This window comes from Nelumbo lutea, chromosome 5 (assembly GCF_056320005.1).
Source record: "Nelumbo lutea isolate HS-2025 chromosome 5, American lotus-T2T, whole genome shotgun sequence".
Taxonomy (NCBI): domain Eukaryota; kingdom Viridiplantae; phylum Streptophyta; class Magnoliopsida; order Proteales; family Nelumbonaceae; genus Nelumbo; species Nelumbo lutea.
In genome coordinates, this window is record NC_142688.1 from 46,146,915 (window position 1) to 46,168,051 (window position 21,137).

General features: G+C 38.7%; 1 protein-coding gene across 1 annotated transcript; it reads right to left on the reverse strand.

Moving 5' to 3' along the window:
* Positions 1–7,468: 7,468 nt before the first annotated feature.
* Positions 7,469–11,172, reverse strand: LOC148852141 (disease resistance protein RPM1-like). Its single transcript, XM_088947162.1, has 3 exons — positions 8,211–11,172; positions 8,082–8,121; positions 7,469–7,883 (listed from the first exon to the last, which is right to left on the reverse strand). The coding sequence occupies exons 1-3, from the start codon at positions 11,101–11,103 to the stop codon at positions 7,622–7,624; spliced, it is 3,195 nt and encodes a 1,064-aa protein (XP_088803288.1). The 5' UTR covers positions 11,104–11,172; the 3' UTR covers positions 7,469–7,621.
* Between the last annotated feature and the right edge of the window lie 9,965 nt (positions 11,173–21,137).

Sequence of the window (21,137 nt, forward strand, 5' to 3'; positions counted from 1 at the left end):
TTGGGGGATGTGTATTGACCAAGGACAGGCCAAATAGGAATAATGTAAATGGTATCTATTTATTCCAATTCGAATTCAAATTTGATCCAGTTAAGGGTGTCCATATTTGATCCATTTATAATTAGATTGAATATGGATCTACCCCTATTCAATCAGATATAATCTGATTCAATTTGATTTCAATGTATATTCTTATATATTTTGTTCATGATCTACAATATAAAAGTCATTTTATTAATTATGTATAATACTTTGATAATTTTTATTACAATCTGAATTGATGTAAATTCGAATATAAATGAACCAAATTTGGTTCTACCTGATATCCAATTTCATCCAATTTTGCATTAAGTGCATAAAAATTAGCTTTGCTTGAGGCACTGGGAAATGTATTTCAATACCAGCAACCCAACATAACATGGCCCTAAAGCCAAGGGTGTGTTGGTGCAGTTAAAAAAAGGCAGGCAAGGTGAGGCAGTTCTGATTATTTTGTGTATGTCTTCCATATCTTGTATTCGGTTGACCCCAAATAGTTAGGTTAAGGCTGAGTTGAGTTGAGCCATGCCTTGTACTCATTGCTGAAAATCCATTTTCTTGACTTGGGGTGTTGTATGCAGGTTTTTCTTTCTTTTAATTAATACAATGTGCAAGGAGATGCCACTTGTTTTAGGCATCACAATATGCTGCCATTGTCTTTTGAATACATCTCTTATCTGTCTTTAAAATGATATAAGCTTAAGCACTTGTGCCATGCATCAACAAGGGCACTATTCACATGAAAATTTGAGCTTAATTTTACACTAGCTTGCATTTTTCTCAATCTATTCCTTGCTGTTTAATGATGGAAGTAAGATACTTGCAGATATGCTTTCAAGTGCCTTCTAAAATCAGAGGCTGGGAGAGACACAATCTGTCCTGTCAATGCAATTGCATTCCATTCTGAGTAAGTCTTTCCCTTTCACAGTGGGGGAACTATAGGACTGAGTGTAACATTTTACCCTTTCCCTTAATTTCTCTCTTCACTTGTAAACTTGTACGGGAAAGGTTTTAAGTTTTACTTTTATGCAGTACACAAAATACCATACAAGCTAGCATTGCAGCATTATCCTTCAGCAGAGATGGTCGTTTATTAGCAGTGGCCTCCGGTTATACATATGAAGGAGACAAGCCGTATGATACTGACCTAAAATAGAGATAAGTGCAACTGATTTGTAATATCGAAATGTAATAACAACTGAGTGCAGTAGTAGCTGAATAAGTTCAAATCTTGGTTGACATTTGAAGTTCTGGTGCAAATCTTTTTGTTGAATGACTGATTTTATTTTGAAGAAACAATAAAATATATACAAGTGGTTTCCTTGTACATATGAATGATACCACTGTTAACTCCATTATAGATGTATGACAAGAATAACTGAATTGTTTGGATAATATATGGACTAATGTGCAGAATAGAGTGTCATTTTTCATATGGGTTTGGGTGTGGTTTGGAAGCTATCCTAGTAATATACCAAGTCATATGTTATGTTTCTTGCATTTAGGAAATATTTGGTTTGCTTATATGTAGGATGCAAACTGGATGCTAGAATTCTCTTGAATAAATGCTCACAAGGAAATGGAACACTTTCTCAAAGATGATTAATGGATGGAAATACATAAGAGTCAAATCTGTAATCGTATTCTATTTTGGATGCCAGGTTTAGAACTCTTCTCCAGCTGTGTTTGAAAATCTAACTTACCTGATTGTGCAGATACCACTAACATCAAAATCGCCAAAGCTTGGTAGGCATAGGAGTTTACTTGTGGAAGGTTCTACAGGAAATAGCAGGCTTAGTAGGCATAAGTGCTTACTTGTGGAAGGTTTCGAAGGACGTAGCAGTCATAGCAGTAGAATAGGCATGCTGAGTCTTGATTTCAAAAGCTCCCAATGGCATTGTGAATGGAACATCTCTTGTACAAACCAAGAATTTATCAATTTGAAACTAAAGTGTATTTGACTCAAAAGTTTTGAATGGATAATAGATTTTTAAATTTTATTTGTAATTGATGTTTTGATTTTGTGTTTCATTTTAATTTAGATGAATGTAGAGAAAACATATTATTTTAAGAAAATTAGAAATAAATTAAAAAACAGCTTATATATATATAGAGTTAGCGGCAGTCGTCATTGCTGCTAAAGATGTCTTTGACTGCCGCTAATAGGCACTTATAGCGGTAGTTAGTTCATCTTTTATTGGTAGTTTTCTGTTCTTTACTGGCAGTTGAGAAAACTTCTGCTAGAACTTCTAGAGTTCTTTTAGCAGTTTTTTGGGGACCTCTAGTGGCAGTAAAGTTATTTTTCCCCTAATAGCCCTTTCCACCTAACAGGCAATCAACAAAGGTCTTTTGTTTTTAGGAGAACGATGATTCAGCCCAGGGTCAGAATTTTTAAGCCCAAACTATAGTTGGGATAGGTGCCAGCTCGAAATTGATGCCTACTCATGGGCGGGTATTGATGTATAGAGTGGGGATTTTGAGCTTTTAAATATTTATAGATTATAGTGGAATTCAGAAATCTGCATTGGACCTGTCCGTACTTCTCCGCTTATTTTTTCAATTTGCATAAGCTGTTTTACCATTTTGAATGAGTGGATGAATGCTCATAGTTATTTTTACTTTCTCTCTTCTAAGTATTTTGGTGGGTTTTGTAGGGCATCGGTTTATCTTCTCAACAGATAAGACCTCCCTTCTTATTTCCGTGTACCCTGTCATGCCTAGCTTTGTGGCGTAAGAGATGTATTTTTGAATGAAAACCATATTTTTACTAGAATTTCATAGAAGTTCATTTCTCATAATGTCCTTTTGCCAATATTTAATTAAATTAAACCATTTTTTTTTTTTATCTTATCATGGATTTAACTTCTAATGCAATTGGAGTCAAATCTCGTAAATTTCCAAGTACTGCTTGAGTCAAATCTAGTCCGATTAAGTCTATGAATAATCACTTCTTAATTTAAATAGTTTGTAGGTACAACGACTAATTGGTTTTTACCTTCATGGATTCTTGTGAGTTGTGAGTACTCCTGTGTATGTATAGAAATCGGTATAAATCCGTTTCAATGGATAATAGGCAGCAAATAAACTTGGTTTTGATCTGAATTGACTTGGATATGTTTTCCTAAATTTATGAGTATGGATAGATGTGGATCTATACTCATTTCATATTTAATCAGAAAATTTAAACAAAAATTAGTAATAAAAAAGTAAAATTTAATTGATAATTAAAGTTCAGCATGATCAAAGTTTATTATCTGAGTTTCTTAAAGCATATATTAGTATAGATGGATGGGTCCTAAATCTTGTTATATGCTTGTAGTGTTACCTTGGACTGCATAGGAGAGAAAACATATTGAAGGGTTATGATGTGTTTTTAATTTTTTTTATTTATAAAAAAATATTAAAAATTGTAATTTGAGGCAAAAAAAAAGTTTTTTTTTTGCAAAAATAGGAGAGCAAGGCACCTACGGCTCATTGGAACTCATAGATCTTGAAAAGTTACCCAAAAAAAAAAAAAGTCTTCCAATTAGACAACGGAATGCAAAGTTATAGCCTCCAAAAGCTTGCATACATTGAGTGTGCAAACTACGATCTAATGACCAGGTCGAATTGGTCAGCGGTTGAACTGGTCGGGTCAAACAATTCTTAACCAAATTAACGATTTTTGACCATTTGACAGATCTTGACTGAACCAGATCTGGAATCCTAACCGGGTGACAATTTGAACGGTTCAATTGATTGGGTCAACAACTGGTTGAAAACAATGGTATATATATAGGGCAATCCCTTTAGTCTCATAACCCTCAAAGCTAGTAGACATGCCTACTCACTCCAATGCATGAAAATCCTAAGAAGGTACCTCAAATCGTTATCCATAAATACTTTTTCCTTCATTGTTTCTCCCTTTTCTCCTTATCCTCTTCTCATTCATCATCGCTCAAGTTCTTTCACTACTTGTCTTTCTATTCCATAATATAATCCTTCACAATAAACACGGATGATAAAATTCAAAGTGAGGGACATATGTAATATTAGGCTTGATCATGGGCCGGGCCTAGGACGGCTTAGCATCAAAGTTACAGGCCTCAGTCTAGGCCCAAACCTGGCCCGGCACCCGGCACCCGTGCCTAATTTTCAAGCCCAGGCCCGGTCCTATTGGGCCTGGGCCTGGGCCTGGCTTCCGGGCTTTCCAAGCATAATGAAATTGGAATTGGGACTTTTTCTTCACTAACTTTGGATTCTCAAATGTGGTTGTAATCCATTTTCTCTTTTACACTAAAACTTACAAAATCAAACATGGATATAGAAACCATTTTGAAATATACATATATATGCATACAACATCGAGAGTGTTGAACATTGGCTGCATGAATAACCAAAAATTATTTGAAAGAAAAGGCCTAGAATGACATAACATGGAGACGGTTGAATATTTATATATGATTCTAGGCTGCACCAAGAATTATCAATTTATCATCCTAAGCAAATAGCTTCCATTAACAAACCAAACAGAAACAACATGAGTCTATGAGACTATGAGTCCTTACCTGAAAGCTGAAACTAAAACCAATTCGTCACCAACACAAAGCAGTAGGTTTATAAATCGAGAAATCCCCGTTGTCAGTCGCCAACTCAATCTCAGCGGGAAGCCAGAAACCAGAAGGCCAGAAACGGTCCTGAAAGTCTGAAACCGCAAGCAAGTGCTGAAGCAATGAATCCACCGTCTGCAGTGTGCACAATGTAGATTGCAGAGTAGAACTAGAAGCTAGAACCAAAAGGTCCAGAACCCAGAAGCGCAGGCACTGAAGTAGTGTTCCTTTGAACGAGCCAACAAGGGTTTTCGGTTTTGGTTTGGGTAATTGTCTAATTGATTGGGTTTGGGGTTTTGGGCCTTTTCCTTTTGGCTCTCGAGTCTCGATTAGATTAGACGATTACGAGAGTTACAATTTTACTTTAGTCTTGACTCCTTAGTCAATTAATAATTAGTAATAGTTGCTATATATATATATTTAAATATTTGGTCTGGGCCGGGCTTGAACCATAATACCCAGGCCCGCCCGCAAATTTCCAGGCTTAGTGCGTGCCTGGGCTGGGCCGGGCTCGAAATGATCAGCCCTATCTGGTATCTGTTTTGGCAAGGATAATTGGAACCTTAGTAAGTCCTTTAGTGTTTCTATTCAGGTGGATGGAACGATCAAATGTATCATTCCATCCAAGCCTCCAAGGTGGTTCAGTGGTCAGTGTCTCATCTTCTATTAACCTGACGATAATCTTTCTTTAGCAGGAGCAAATGGTGAGTACTTTGTATAGGTACTAAAAGAAAGATCTTAGTGAGGTAGCTGTGCAAGGCTCTTGTAGCAAATGAGGTTGAATTGGTTGATATAGATTGCATTAGGGGGATGCATGGGATTAATTCCCCAGTAATTGACACATTCGTATGGCTAATTTTTCTTGTTAAGGTTCCCATTAATGGGATATTTACATTACCAAATAAATGCACTTTGTGCAAATCCATTCATGAGTTGATGGGCCTTTTTTATCTTTTTCTAGAGACAAAATGAAGATACCATGCTTTATAAACATTAGGTACACCATTTTAGATTTCAGAAACTCTTGCCAATGCAATGACCTTAACGAATAATCAAACAAATAACACTGAATTGTCAACAAATTGCCATTTGCCAATGAAATACACCACTAATGAATAATCCATTGCTGCAAGATGTGGTAGAAAGCAGCCCAAGTCCTCCAAGTTTTAACCTCTCCTTCATTCTGCAAGTTGCAGCACAAAATCAGCTCAGACGTGCATTTTTCTACCTTGACACCTGTTCAATCTGTTCAATTTGGTTTTAATTTAGATTGGTTCTAACCCAAGTTTGGGTCATTGACACCTGTATTCTTACCTTCTATCAATAAATTGGATATTGATTCAATCCAACCCAATTCAATATAAATCTGTTATAGATGCACCAGGTCCAATCCAATTCAATAAATTCTTTAGAGTGGACTGGTCCAATTCAATATATCTAATTGATCCGCCCAATTCAGCATATTGATTTTGATTTGGATAGGGTGCAACAAAAGTGTGTATTCACTCCTAATTGGTCACACAACCAAGTTTATGCACTAATATTTCCACTTCTAGCAAATCAGGATTCACCTATTCGTCCATAGTTGGTAGTTTTGCTTTCATTTTAATTTCTAATAACAACGTCAATTTAGGCTGTGTTTGATTGCAGTGCAATTTTATTTGCATTAGTACAAATGTATGAAAGTGCAAATGAAAATAAATGTAAAATTTGATCAGATTTTATTTTGGATTTTACTTTAGGTCTTATTTTACTTTATTTGTACTGCAACAAAACAAACTAAGATAAAATTAAAAAAAAACAAAAATCAAATCAAAATTAACATCCAAAACATTTACAATGCCACAGTTTTGTATCAATGCAAATTTATTTGCACTGTAACAAAACACAGCCTTAGGAAAAAATATGTGAGGAAAACAATGAAGCTTAAACCCTATTAAAAGGAATCAGAGAAGCGAACGGCATCTGAATGACTTACTAGATCTTGACGAGTAAGCATTTCGACTCACCATTGCTTTCTAATATTGCAGCTCTTTTATAGCAATGTTTCATTTGCACACGCCTCATAATTTCTTGAGATTCATTATCAAATGCTCAGTTGGAAGGAGTACAAATATAAGATGTAGAGTACAAAACCTGGTATTTTGTATGTATTTACTATATACATATTTGTAATTGTACTTTATTGAAACTGTGCAAAAAGGACATATTATTATTTTCGGATAATCAAAAAGCATGTTTATTATTTGTCCATTGAATCCAATATATACCGACATCACCATCTAGCTAGGTGGATTGATCCATCCCTTTAACTATTATATTCCCAATATATAGTGTTGTAGTATCCTGTGGGCAGGTGTGGGTAGGACATCCAAATTCTTATTATACTCACGCTGGAAAGGAAGGGAAAACTATAAAAGAAGGAAAACCTCTTTCTCAATTGACTTTCTTTCCCATCTTTTTCTTTCAAACCAAACACAGCAGAAATGAAGGACAATCCCTGTTTAGTCCTCCTTAGATTTGATATATTTGAATTCAAGCATCTTTCCTTTTCACCCGAATCATGGTTGATCTAGATTTAACCTGAAAAGTGGAAACATAATTTACAATGTTGAGGCCGCCGCCTAAGGTGTTTCCAATTCCAGTTAAATGGACATGTGATCAGGGGTGGAGCTAGAAATTTTTATGAGGGGCCAAAACTTAGGGATGGGCCGCAGGTAAAGCCAACCATTGGATGATAAAAATGAATTTTGTACAAATTTCTGTACCATGGTCCTGTGTATGATTTAGAGATAAAAAAACTTTTATGCTCAAATTGATGCCATCACCATTGTGCAAGAATACCCAAATCCAAGAAGTTCAAATTCGTTTAATAATTAACATTTGAAAATTGAAAATAAGGTAGAACATATCAATTGAACCCTTCCTCTTCAATGAACATGCTCTGTTTTTCCTTGTGGAAATTTGGCTTGGGTGATCACCTTGCAGAAAGAAGTTTATGGCTCTGGCGTTGAATGTTCAAGTGGTGGCCAACAACTTGTAGAATCAACCTCTATCATGTCCTCTTCAATTCTTTTGCTACACTCTTCGTCAATACAATTCCAGATCGTCTCAAGAGTGCGGATGAGGTGCTCTTCATGTTCAGGGTTTTCTTCTTCGGAAACAATTTGCGCCCCGTTTTCATTAATAGAGGCAATAGTTGATTCTAAATAATTCCGACGCCTCTCGTTTATCAAATTTACGATCGCCTTTTTTTTCCTATCAAAATAACAAGAGCCATTAATATTATTTATTGGCAAATAAAATGGATTAACTTGAATATGAGAATATAACAAACAAAGTGCCTATCGCATAATCCATTTATAAATATTTACAACTTACAAGGATGCTAATTAATTAATTAATTATTTTTTTTTTAGGTAGAAAATTGTTAATTAACTAAAAGGAGTGACTTACTCATAGGGTTTATCTGCCTGGAGAATTTGCATCACTAGTTCTGTCATACAAATCAAACGAAATATTTTAGTAGAAATTAGTAAAGGAAAAGAATAATTAGAGATTAGTTGCTATTAAGTGTAAACGTACCGAATAAATGATGAAATGGTGAGACACAAGTACACACTCCACGCAAAGAACCGAAACCACATCTCTTCAAATCATTTGCTATCTTGTAAAATTGATTTTGAAAGTATGAAAGTTTGGTGCCAGCTGAACGAAAATAGACACGAGGTAACTGATGTAGTAGGTCATAATCCACAAGTAGTACCCTTCTCTGGAATGCCTTGGGCATATCAACTATACTTAGTCTTTGGAGTTGTTTCAGGTGTTGGGTCCCCACCGGTAATCCCTTCAACATGGGACAATTCCCTACATTTAGTTTTTGAAGCACAACAAGTGCACCCTCCTCTATCGTCACCGAATTCAACCTATCTAAGTTTGCAAGTTTAAGAAACTTAAGTTTGGGAAATCCTCGTGCCCCAAAATGTAGCTCCTCTCCGTCATATGCTCCATCCCATACTTGCAAATGCACCAAGTTAGGCAGTGATTCAAGTCGTCTAATTAGGGCATTGTTATCCCTCAACTTTGACCGCGTTAATCGTAGTTTGACTAGATTTACAACTGAAGGCATCCAGTCTGGTAACTTGTCTAAGCCTCCATCCAAATATAAACGTTGAAGCAGCTGCGGAGGTGATGTTATATGTTGTAAGTCTATCAGCTCCTCCTCCATTTCCACTGAATTAGTTTCCACAGCCAAGGAAAGGAGGTTAGACATCTTCTCGATGGATGCACACAAATCCCTCATAAATTCTCGTCTAATGTTCAAGACCGCAAATCTCCTCAGTGTGATTAACTTACCCAATTCCTTAACAAATAGCTGACCACCGCTGTGCTCCACATTTACTCCTGTTAGCTTTTGCAATGCCGTTAGACACGCTATATCCTTTGAAACCCTCAAACCCTGAAATGCAACCCCAGACCCAGTACATAACAGATGTCTTAGCTCTTTAAGGTTAGAAAACCGGATTGGCAAATCCACCGCATGGGTATATTTAAGGTCCAGGGTTTGTAGGTACCGTAGCTTCTCCATCGATTTAGGAATTTCCCTGATCTTTGTGTTCCTCAGGCTTAAATACCTCAAATGCACTAGATTTACAATTTCATTTGGAAAATTCTCCAAAGGTGTGTCTTGTAGATCCAATACTCTTAACAGTTTAAACTTGGCAAAGGATACATTCTCCAAGGAACCCGTTAGATGATTATCTGACAGAAACATGAACAATGAGCGGAGGAGATTGGATTGGGAAAATCTTTCTATTATTTTCCGAATATCAGTATTGCAACTGTTGGTATGACCTATCGACAGGCGACGCATTCTTACATCCCACTTATAATTTGATGAGCTCTGTTCTGCGTAAACATCACAAAATCTCTCTTCCTTGGCCTTGTAAAGAATGATCTCACGCAGGAGGTCATGCACCCTACAAATTCTTACCTGCCCAGAAACATTCCTTATTACCATTTGAACCAAATTCCTACGGATAAGCTCATTGAGGTAGTCTTCTGCTACTTCTTCCAATGTTTTTCCTTTCGTTTCTTCAATAAATCCTTCAGCAATCCAAAAGCGACAGAGTCTCATGGATGTAATGGCATAATCTTCAGGTAAAATGCTAAAATATAGAAAACAATGTTTTAGGTGGTATGGAAGATTGTTGTAGCTTAACAACAAGACTCTGTTGAATTTTTCTGTAAGGAAGGGATTAGCGTCCATCTCGGAACCAAGACTGTCATGCAATTTCTTCCATTCGTGTACAGTCTTGTTTTTCAATGATAGTAAAGAAGCTATGGTTACAATAGCAAGAGGCAAACCCTCACATCTCTTTAAAATTTTAAGGGACCATTCCTTCAATTCTAGAGGGCATTGACCTTTAAAATCATCAGAAGAAAAAGCATACTTGCAAAAGAGTTCCCATGCATCATCATTAGGTAGAGGTTTGAGGTTGCAAACATGAGCAGATGATCCTCTACTACAACAATAAGATGCTATCTCAGCATTCCGTGTTGTAACCAAGACCCTGCTACCATTATTGCTACGAGGTAGTGTATGTTGTATGGAATACCAAAGGTTAACATGCCAGACATCATCAAACACAACTACGTACCTCTTCGACTGTAAATAATTCCTCAGAATACCAATCAATTGGTCCTCTTCCATCATGTCGATTCCTTCTGGCACAATATCCCCTGTTATCTGATAGAATTTCTTGATCATAGTCTTCATGACTTCTGGAGCTCTGAAGGATTGGGATATAATGATCCAAGCACGACAATCGAAGTGTTTTTCCACCCTTTTGTCGTCAAAGACTTTCTTGACAAGTGTTGTCTTGCCAATTCCACCCATACCAACCACAGAAACCACTGTTCGTTGTGATTCCCCCTTCATCAGCCAGAAGAGTAATTTATTTTTAGGCCCATCTCTGCTCACAAAGTCTGTATCCTCAATGTAAAGAGAAGCCATCCGTGGATCAGGCAACACATCATTAGAGCTACTTGATGAGTCTCCTTTTGAGCTGCTGAATCGGTATCTCTCGCTCCTTTGCTGTATGTTATGAATCCTTGTTTTAATTTCTTGTAGGCGAGTGCACATCCGTTTCAATGGTAAAGCCTGTGGGGCTTTATGGATTGCTTTTCGAAGACAACCAAAGAGTCCATGGTGGTGATCGGATTGTTGTGTTTCAAGCACAAACTCATCAAGAATATCTTCGATGTCATAGGCTACGCTACGCACTTGTTCCACCCAGGCCTTCACTCCTTTCTCACTTTCCTGCCTTGAATCAGCTTCCTTTAGAAAGGCACGTATGCTATCCAATTCATCCCTGAGTTCCCTAAGATCACCTTTCACTCCTTTGAGTTGTTTCACTTGTTCTCTGAGGAGAGAATCAACCTTATTGAGACAAAAACTGACAACAGCCTCCGCCATAGTCTCTCTGCTCTCAGATCTGAAGCTTTTGATAGCAGTATTGTACTGTGTATTGTAAAAATGTGAGGAAGCCTCAGCTTATAGGAAGCTTTTTTATCAAAAAAAAAAAAAAAAGAAAATAGCTTATATGAAGCTTTTACCATCTAATATAATGTATGGCATATTCAACATATAATATATAGTTGACAGGTACAAATTTTTAATAATTTTACAGCACTTGGAAGGGTAATGATCTCGTGGGAAAGGTCACGCCTGAGTAAACCGTGTGAATCCAGCCTACTTGTTGAACAGCCATTTTTACCTGAAAGTCGAAGTGCTCGATTTTCTACTAAGAAACCATGAACACGGTAAGATCCCACTATATGTGGGGGAAAGGTCGACCATGGCTTGCTTTACCGAATTGTCTTCTCTGCTCACAGTAACCATGGAAGGTCGAGCAATCCGAAATGTGTCCCGCTTTGTATTAACATTTATCATTTGATTATTCCGAGATTCCAGCCATTATTCATAAAATTTGAGTGATTTCTTTATGCATCTGGGTGATATTGATTGTCAGAATACTTGGTCCAGTTGCCCCCATTACGCGCACTCTCAAGGATATTAATTAATAACTTCTTTTTCAAATATATATATATATTTTTTGACAGTTGAAATTAAAAAAAAAAAAAACATTTGAGAGCTTTCGTATCGAATTGATTTTTTCAGTTTTTTAAGTATAGTGGATTTGTGGGAGAACTGTCAGCATGTTGACTGCTGCCAACCTATGTGCTCTCCGGCGACTGTGCATCCAGCCAAACTAAAACCACATGTAATTAATAATCAATTATATTCTCAATTAATACAGGTATGCATCAGAAAATATATATGATAAACATTAAAAATTCAGGCCATTTCCAAACAAAAATTAAAATTCAGGCAGGCGTGCATTCAGCCAATCTAAAACCGATTAATGGCACAGATGAATCGTCTTTGGGATGAAATTCCCAACTGAATTTTTTATGCAAAATATATAATTACCATTTTAACAGAAAATTATATAACAGAGTTCTCTAGGAAGGAGGGGAATCCAGCCAAACCACCTATTAATAACTATTAGAGACCTGCTATAGAGTTCATGATGAAGTCCACCGCATGATATTTCTACCTACGATGAACTTAAACTAATCGTATCGCTTCCTTGTCCTGATAAACCCTATTTGATAGAGTTTTGTTGTAATTAAGTTAATTTGTTTACATAAATCAAACTCTAACAGTTGTATTATCAAGGTTTAATCAAATCAACATCCAACCATTCACCTAGACTCTCTCTGTAATCAGATCAATCTGAGTTTACATGGTATTAGAGCAACGGCACTCCTGGAAATCGGCTTTCATGGCTTCCGTTACTCCTACCACCTTGATGTCTCACACTCTATAAAACCAGAGATTGCTGGTTGATTCTTTCTGTCGCTTATTTATTGAGAAAACTCAAATATATATACATGGTTACAACCATCAATCTCCTAAGTTTATGGGGACTAATTCCTATCTGAACTATACATGCCAAGCAAAGGAGGAAAGGAGATAAGAAGATATACAAAGAAGATATGCACGGAATGGATTTCTAATTTCAGCATAATCCTAACACCCTTCCTCAAGTTGGAGTATGCAGATTGTGAATGCCCAATTTGCGGAGAAAATACTCAAATTCTCTGCGACCTAGTGCCTTTGTAAAAATGTCAGCCAGCTGAACGGTAATCGACACATAAACAGGACGAATAACATTTTGAATCTCATCATCTACAAAATGGAAATCAACTTCAATATGTTTCATACGCTCATGAAACACTGGGTTTGCTGCAATATGTAAGGCTGCCTGACTATCACAATATAATCGCATTGGGTTTGAATGCGTAACTCCAAGAGCCAATAGCAATCATTTCAGCCATTTTAATTCACACATGGTAGTGGCCATAGAACGATACTCTGCTTCCACTGAAGAACGAGCCACAGTGTGTTGTTTCTTAGTTTTCCAAGAAATGGGCAAGTTCCCAAGTAGAATAAACCATTCAGACAGAGAACGTCGGGACAAATGATAGCTCACCCAGTCTGAATCACACCATGCATATAACTGCAAGTCACAATCTGAACGCAAGAGAATTCCTTGACCAGGATTTCCTTTCAAGTAGCGCACCACCCGCAATGTAGCCTCCCAATGTCTTTCCTGTGGTTGCTGCAGAAATTGTGACAGAACATGCACACAATAAAACAACTCTGGACACGTTGCTGAGAGATAAAATAAACCTGCCCACCAAGCGCCTGTATCGCTCAGGATCAGATAAAAGAGGCCCATCTGTCAAGGCGAGATTGTGATTCTACTCTAAAGGAAAAGGAGCAAGTTTGGCACCAAGTAATCCAATGCCCACCAAGCGCCTAATGAGTTTCGGGCAACTTCAATGCCCAAAAAATATTTCAATGGTCTCAAGTCTTTCATATGAAAGTAGTCACTCAAATATTTTTTGAAGACTTGAATTGCTATACGATCATTACCTGACACGATAATGTCGTCCACATATACGAGAACAAGCACATGCACCTTGTCTCGACGAAAGGTGAAGAGGGAGTAATCCAAACATGATTGTTGAAATCCATATGTCTTCAAGGTTCCGGCTAATTTAGCAAACCAACATCTCGACGCTTGTTTCAAGCCATACAGAGATTTTCGCAATCAACACACCATGCCTGGTTTATCTGACTAAAACCAGGAGGCATTCGCATGTAGACTTCCTCATGAAGGTCACCATGCAAGAATGTGTTATGCACGTCCATTTGATGAAGCTCTCAATTTCTAGCTGCTGCAACTGCAAGAAAGGTGCAGACAGTAACCATTTTTGCAACTAGAGCAAAAGTTTCATTGTAATCAATTCCCTCAACCTGCTTGTTCCAAAAAATCACGAGACGGGCTTTGCATCTTTCCACTGTCCCATCAGCATTATACTTGACTCGATACACCCATTTGCATCCTAAGGCTCGTTTTCCGGATGGCAAAGGCTCCACAGTCCATGTCTGATTATTTTCAAGTGCCTGTATTTTTTTCTGCATTGCATCTCTCCATTTTTCATCCTTTATGGCCTCAGTAAAAGAAATAGATTCAACTCCTGCAGTAATAGCTGCCAAGAAAGCACGATGTCGACAAAAAAAATTGTTACAATTCACATAGTTATCTATGGGATAAGGACTACCTACAGAATGTGATTGGTCGGGTGAGCTTGCAAAGAGATGTAGAGAGGGACTCACTCACTGTGCGGTGTGAAGCACATAATCTTTCAACCTTTTGGATTGTTGTTTCTGTCGATGCCCACGCCCTTTGATGCCAAATATCATACGTCCTACTCTCTGTACTCTTCATTGCTCTTGCTGATGCAATGCTCCAGAAATAATAGAGTCCCTCTTGCTGCTCACCCGCTCCAATCAGCATCCTCATAGTGCGGTCCATATCAAATAGAATTTATTAGTGAACTGGACAATACAATTCGATTCCTTAATCAATTGTGATACAAAAATTAAATTGCAATTCAAACTAGGCACATATAAAACATTAGCCAATTTCAGATGATCGTCCAGTGCAACTGTGCCTTCTTTCTCTGCTATTTTCGCTTTCTCATCTGATAGCCCGACAGAGCATGGAATGACATTTTTTATGTCTCATCGACTCGAGGCTTCCTGTCATATGATGAGAGGCCCCTGTGTCTATTATCCACTCTGACAATTTTTGCTTACCACTTAGTCATTGACTCCCCTCTTTCTGTGTGTTCAAAAGGTTGAGTAACATGTTCCACTGCTCACTACTCAGTCCATTTAACCCAGTCTTGGCTGCATCAATTGATTCTCCTTGAGACGCATTGCCTTACGCAGAGACTTTGGTTGTATTGGTCTTGACTTGGCTGCCACGACCTTTTCCTCCTGCTCCTGCTCCTTGTTTTTGTCCACCACGCCCACGGCCTGCTCCACGAGCATTATTTTTTCGCCGATCACCCCACCATTCAGGGTAGCTGATCAGTTCGAAACAAGACTCTACATCGTGGCCTACCTTGTTGCAGTGAGTACATACCACGTTCTTGTCTCTGCCTTCGCTTTGCCACTTCCCTGCATGGGCTATGAAGACCACAGCTTCAGTTTTCTCTTCCGTTGCGTAGGTCATGGTTTGAACTTGCTCCTCCTGAATCACTATGGCAAAGGCTCGATTCAAACTTGGCAAAGGTTCTGTACTTAGTATATGCGAATGCACACCTCCATAGACCATGTCATCTAGCCCCATCAAAAATTGATGAAGTTTCTCTTAATCTCACTTCTTATCCCATGCCCCTTTGTTTGCAATTTGCAAGTGGGATATTGCTCATAATTTCCCAATTCCTCTCAAATCATCTTGAGTTTGCCATAGTAATTCAGAATCGTCATACCCCTTTGTTTGCAATTTGCCAGCTCGGATTTGAGTTGTTAAACTCGTGGTCCATTACCGATAGAGAATCGCTCCTTTATATCGTCCCAGAGTGTCTTCACAATCTCTATGTACATTACGGTTGAACGCAAATTAGGTTCAATCGTATTCAGAATCCATGACACTAGCATGGAATACACCATCCACCAATCTTCCAATTCTACTGAATCGTCTGAAGGTTGTTCACCAATCCATCGATGAAGCTGAATTTCTTCTTGGCTCGTAGCGCCGTTCTTATTGCTCGATCCCATTCATCATAGTTGTCACCTCTAAGCTGGATCTGTGTGATAATGCTACCTGGATTGTCATTGGTCGTTAAAAGGTAGGGCGAAATCACGTTCCTTTTCAATTGACCACTGCCCTATTCTTTTTCTCTGTTTTCAGCCATACCGACTACTATGTCTCAAAGCCCACCTCAGGAACTACATCGAGGGCAGCCCTACCTCCTATGGAAAAGAAGAATAGATAATTCCTAGGAAAAATGATGCACATTTTCCTTCTGTAATACCAACATTTATAATCATTAACGCACATCGCACATGGGCTATTATAACAAATCTGACAGGGGGTCCAGACTTGCCATTAAGGGGAGCTTTCTCAGCTGTTGCTCGAGCTGAGCTGGTTCTAGCCGTTGGAGTCTCGATGGGCTGATGTCGTACTTCACAAGTCTTGACATAAATCCAAATCCCAAAAAGACAAAAGGGAGTTGAATCCTCCTGTTGCGATTTCGACCGCTGGTAATAGATCACCGCCGCTGGAACGACTCCCGCCTCTTAATATTCGCTAAAGGGGAGAAACCGCCGCTTCCGCTGGTTGCCCAAAAATAGAAGGCGATCAACAGTTTCAGCCGAACGGAACTTCTGTAGAAGAAGAAGAAGACCGAAGAACTATGTAGAGTTCTTGTCTAATCTACGAAAAACGAAAATCAAAACGGAACTGCCGGTTGCAGCCTTGGTAGGACGAAGGCGAAGATCAAACTCTGTGGAAGACGGAGTGTTGAACTGAATCTGGAGTGCAAAGTCTATCCTTTGCCGGCACCGAACAACGTCACTGCCGCCAATGATCTCCAGAGGTCTTGGAACATAGACCTCTCACTTCCGTTTCGTGGCTCTAATACCATGTAAAACCAGAGCTTGCTGGTTGATTCTTTCTGTCGCTTATTCATTGAGAAAACTCAAATATGTATACATGGTTACAACCATCAAGAAGATAAGAAGACCTCCTAAGTTTATGGGAACTAATTCCTATCTAAACTATACATGCCAAGGAAAGGAGTTAAAAAGATAAGAAGATATACATGGAATGGATTCCTAATTTCAGCATATTCCTAATACACTCGAATATTGGCTGAGTCTACGACCGTCGACAACATTGACAGTTTGTTCTTCCTACACCACTTGAATAACCCAGGTACAGTACTGGTCACTGTTCCCATCACCGGTGACAACTACGTTACCTGGGAACACGCCATGATTATGGCCTTATCAGCCAAGAACAAGATGGGATTCGTTGATGGTTCTGTAACCAAGCCAGCACCAATAGGCCATCTACTTCTGTCCAAGGTTCGGGTGAACAGCATGGTATTGTTGTGGATCTTGAATTCACTGCACAAAGACCTTGCCCCTAGCATCATATATGCTAAATCTACATTTGCTGTCTGGAAGTATCTTCGGGAACACTTCTCCATCAGCAACAAACCTCGAATCTATCAGTTCCAATGTGCCATTGCTACCCATCACCAACATTCTCTATCTGTTGCAACTTAATACAATGCACTAAAATGCTATTGGGATGAGCTTACAACTCTCGCACTGACCCCGATCTGTTCCCGTGTGTCATCTAAAGACTTTAGCACTTACCAACAACAATCACATCTCATGGAGTTCCTCATGGGCCTCAATGAATTCTATGCCCATGTGTCATGGGGCTATGTGTTGGGGCCCATGTGGCACTCGCTAGTTGACGAGTAAGCCTATTTAGTCAATAAGAAATCAACAAAGCAACAACAAATGCACAAATTAGACAAAAGGCTCTTTGTATTGCATAGATCGGTGGCAAGCATAAGTAAACAGTTTAGTGTCGAGGGGACCTCGTGCTTAACCTTTACACGCTAATGATTCACTCGACTACCTACCTCCCCTCAAAGAGTACGTTAAGCTTTTGGGGGAAGTGGTAGAACAATACATCAAAATATTGAATATTCATACTACTATTTACATAATTTCCATTAGCATACCCCCCTTTACAAAAAGAGTACAATGACCCAACCCAAGACACATAAAGACACTTAGATGGCATGTTGATGGTGTGCTTGATGGTGATGATGGTGGCTGATCCGTCACAGTCTCCCCCACTCAATTCACTCTTCGTCCTCAAAGATTCTTCCTCAAGTACTCATCCAGTTTCATTGCGAATGGAAGGAGGTCTTTAGCAAGCTCCCAGGTGACTTCTTTTGCAGGTCCCTTCCACTTCACCAGGTACTCCCATTCTGATGTTTGGGAGGATTGGGCAACCTATGGTTGAGGATGGAGTCAAGGGATCAGTTCTTGGTTGGTTGGTAAGTTGGATGTGTGTGTTGGATTCGGTTTCGGAAGGTATCTTGGTTGTCAGCATGGTAGGGTTTAAGTTGGCTTACATGGAAGATGGGGTGGACTTTTAGCCAATGGGTACTTTGAGTCTATAGGCTTATGCACCTACTTTGGATAGGATTTCACAGGGTCCCTCATATTTTCTTACAAGCCTGGGGTGTACTCTTTGAAAAAACCTAAGGCAATGAGTATAGAGTGGAGTTTTACTAAGGTTAGGTCACCTACTTGGAAGTTCTCGGGTTGTCTACCCAAATCGCCCATTTCTTCATTCTTTTGGAGGCTTTCTCTAGTGAGGCTCTGGTAAGGTCAAGGTATTCTTTCCATTCCCTGGTGAAAGTGAAGGCTCGAGGGCTTCTTCCTTGATGGTTGTTGACGATGCTGTGCAGACAACTTGGTAATTGACCGGTGACGACTTCAAAAGGACTCTGATTGGCGAAGGAGCTCTTCTACATGTTGATGGAGAACTGTGTAATGTCCAGCAATCGTACCCAATTTTTCTGTGTAGCTGATACAAAATGGTGGAGATACTCTTCGAGGAGGGAGTTCATTCGCTCTGTCTGCCCATTTGACTCTGGATGGCTGCTGCTAGAGAAGTTCAAGTTTGAACCAAGAAGCTTGAATAGCTCTATCCAGAAAGCACTAGTAAATCGGGGATCCCGATCACTAACAATGTTCTGTGGGACTCCCTAATATTTCACAACGTGCTTGAAGAAAAGATATGTCGTGTCTTCAGCTAAGAGGTGCGTTGGTGCTAGGATGAAAGTGGCATACTTGGAAAATCGATCAATAACAACAACAATGGATGCATAGTCTCCCACCTTAGGAAGACCGTTGATGAAGTCCATGGAAAGACTCTCTCAAGGTTGTGAGGGTGTTGGAAGAGGTTGTAAGAGTCCAAGTGGTTTGGTGCGCTCAGGCTTGTTTTGTTGGCAAATCAGGCATATCCTTGTATATTCTCGAACATCTTCCTCCATACGAGGCCAATAGTAGGCATGTTGTAGAAGGGCCAAGGTATGCTGCCACCCAGGGTGTCCTGCCCATAATCTGTCATGACACTCATGTAGGAGAGTCTTCCTCAAGTCTTCAACTCTCGATACAAACATTCGCCTTCCCATTGTCAAAAGAAGGCCTTCATCAACCCAAAATTGCCTAGTCTTTCCTTCACAAGTTGCTGTCAATATACTTTGAGCAATGGGGTCCTTCTGGAATCCTTCCTTGATGCACTCAATGAGGTCCAGTCTGATTTGGCATCTAGAGGGACTTTCACCTGTGGATAAGGCTACAAGCACGGCCTTCCTGCTAAGTGCATCAGCAACCCTGTTCATTGGCCCTGGTTCGCACTCTAGAGTCATGTCAAACTCCGCTAAGAAATCTTGCGATCGAGCTTGCTTAGGGCTTAAGCTATTCTGTGATTGAAAGTAACTAGTAGCTATGTTGTCAATCCTGACCACAAACTTGGAGCCAAGCAGGTAGTGTTGCCATGTGCAGAGGTAGTGGACAATGGCAGTCATCTCCTTCTCTTGTACATTGTACATCCTCTCTGTATCATTCAATTTGCGGCTCTCATAGGCGATGGGATGCCCTTCTTGCATCAAGACCCCACTAAAGGCAAAGTCAGAAGAATCTGTGTATAGCTCATATGGCTGGCTAGGGTTTGACAAATCGAGGACAGGTTTGTATTGTGATAGGTTTCCTCTTGTGTAATCTCTAGGGGTTTCCCCTAGTCTGTTTGTACATCTCCTCATATACCTCTGTTCTCTTACTAAATTAATTCCCGTAAGGGCGTATTTGAAAGTCATTGGCTGATTGGCATGATAAGTACTAACTAATAGCCTGATACGAACAGATATTGACTGATATGTGTGAATACTTTAAACCTTGGGTTGGTTTCATTACTGAATTGCCTTCTATATGAAAGGTCCACAAATCCAAAACATGACCCACTTTCTATTGACATTTGTTATTTGATGGTTGTTGGGTTCCAAGTAATATTCATTAAAAAATTACTATTTAAATTATGATTCTAATTAACTAGTCTCATTTTTTTCCCTTTCATAATCTAACCCTTTTTCGTTACTATGTTCCTTTTTCCTACGTTTCATGTTGACTCATTCCGTCAAGTTGGGCGGCCATACGTCCAATCCTCAAATAATTGCCGTTGTTTCTTTTAAAATTTTTTCTCAGCAAAACAAAACACACCGCCCCCCTCAATTTTATAAAATCGATTTCTTTTCACCAAAATTATTTTATATTGATGGGCCTACTGAATTATTTCCCACCAGCCATATGATGATAACAATACTACTAAATTATTCATCTTCAGAATGTGCAGTGTGATGCAACGTCTTAGTTAGGGTAAAATATAAATAGATACTCTTTACTTTGGAGGTAGTGACAGAAAACTTTCAATTATAATATTTATGTACATAAAATTTTAAAAAATAGACACTTGGGTCCATTTATTAGTATTCCATCACTTAAATATTACATAATATTAAAAATATTTTTTGTGTAATTTTGAGATCATTCTACAGAGTAAAATTATTACCAGATAACGTCATTGTTAGAAAATTTGAATATGTAGTTTTTTGTCTATGTGAGAATGTCATGGTGGGGAGACATTCGGTTATTTGAGAATGATCTCAGATATACAATGAGAAGGGTGTTTTTGATATTATGTAATATTTAACTGACCGATATTTTTGAAAGTCCAGAATACTCAAGTGTTGTAATTGAAAGGTCAAGATACTTATATGTGACTACCCCAAAGTGTTGTAATTTATACGAAGTTAATTTGTTTTTGTTTTATTTATACAAAAATTTTTGGGGGAGAAAATCGAAAGACCCACAATTTTTTTGACATCTGTCTCCTATCCTACTGGTTTGGATTTCCTTCTCTCTTTTAAAAGAATTAATTAAGACTATGTTTGGTTTGAAGGAAAATGTAGGAAAACCAATACAAGATTTGT

Excerpts from the sequence above, each read along its gene's own strand:
- LOC148852141 (XM_088947162.1), bottom strand. The coding sequence starts at position 11,103 with ATGGCGGAGGCTGTTGTCAGTTTTTGTCTCAATAAGGTTGATTCTCTC. Across the intron at positions 8,122-8,210 it reads ACCATTTCATCATTTATTCG|AACTAGTGATGCAAATTCTC; the intron begins GTACGTTTACAC and ends TTTGTATGACAG. Across the intron at positions 7,884-8,081 it reads CAGGCAGATAAACCCTATGA|GAAAAAAAAGGCGATCGTAA; the intron begins GTAAGTCACTCC and ends TTATTTTGATAG.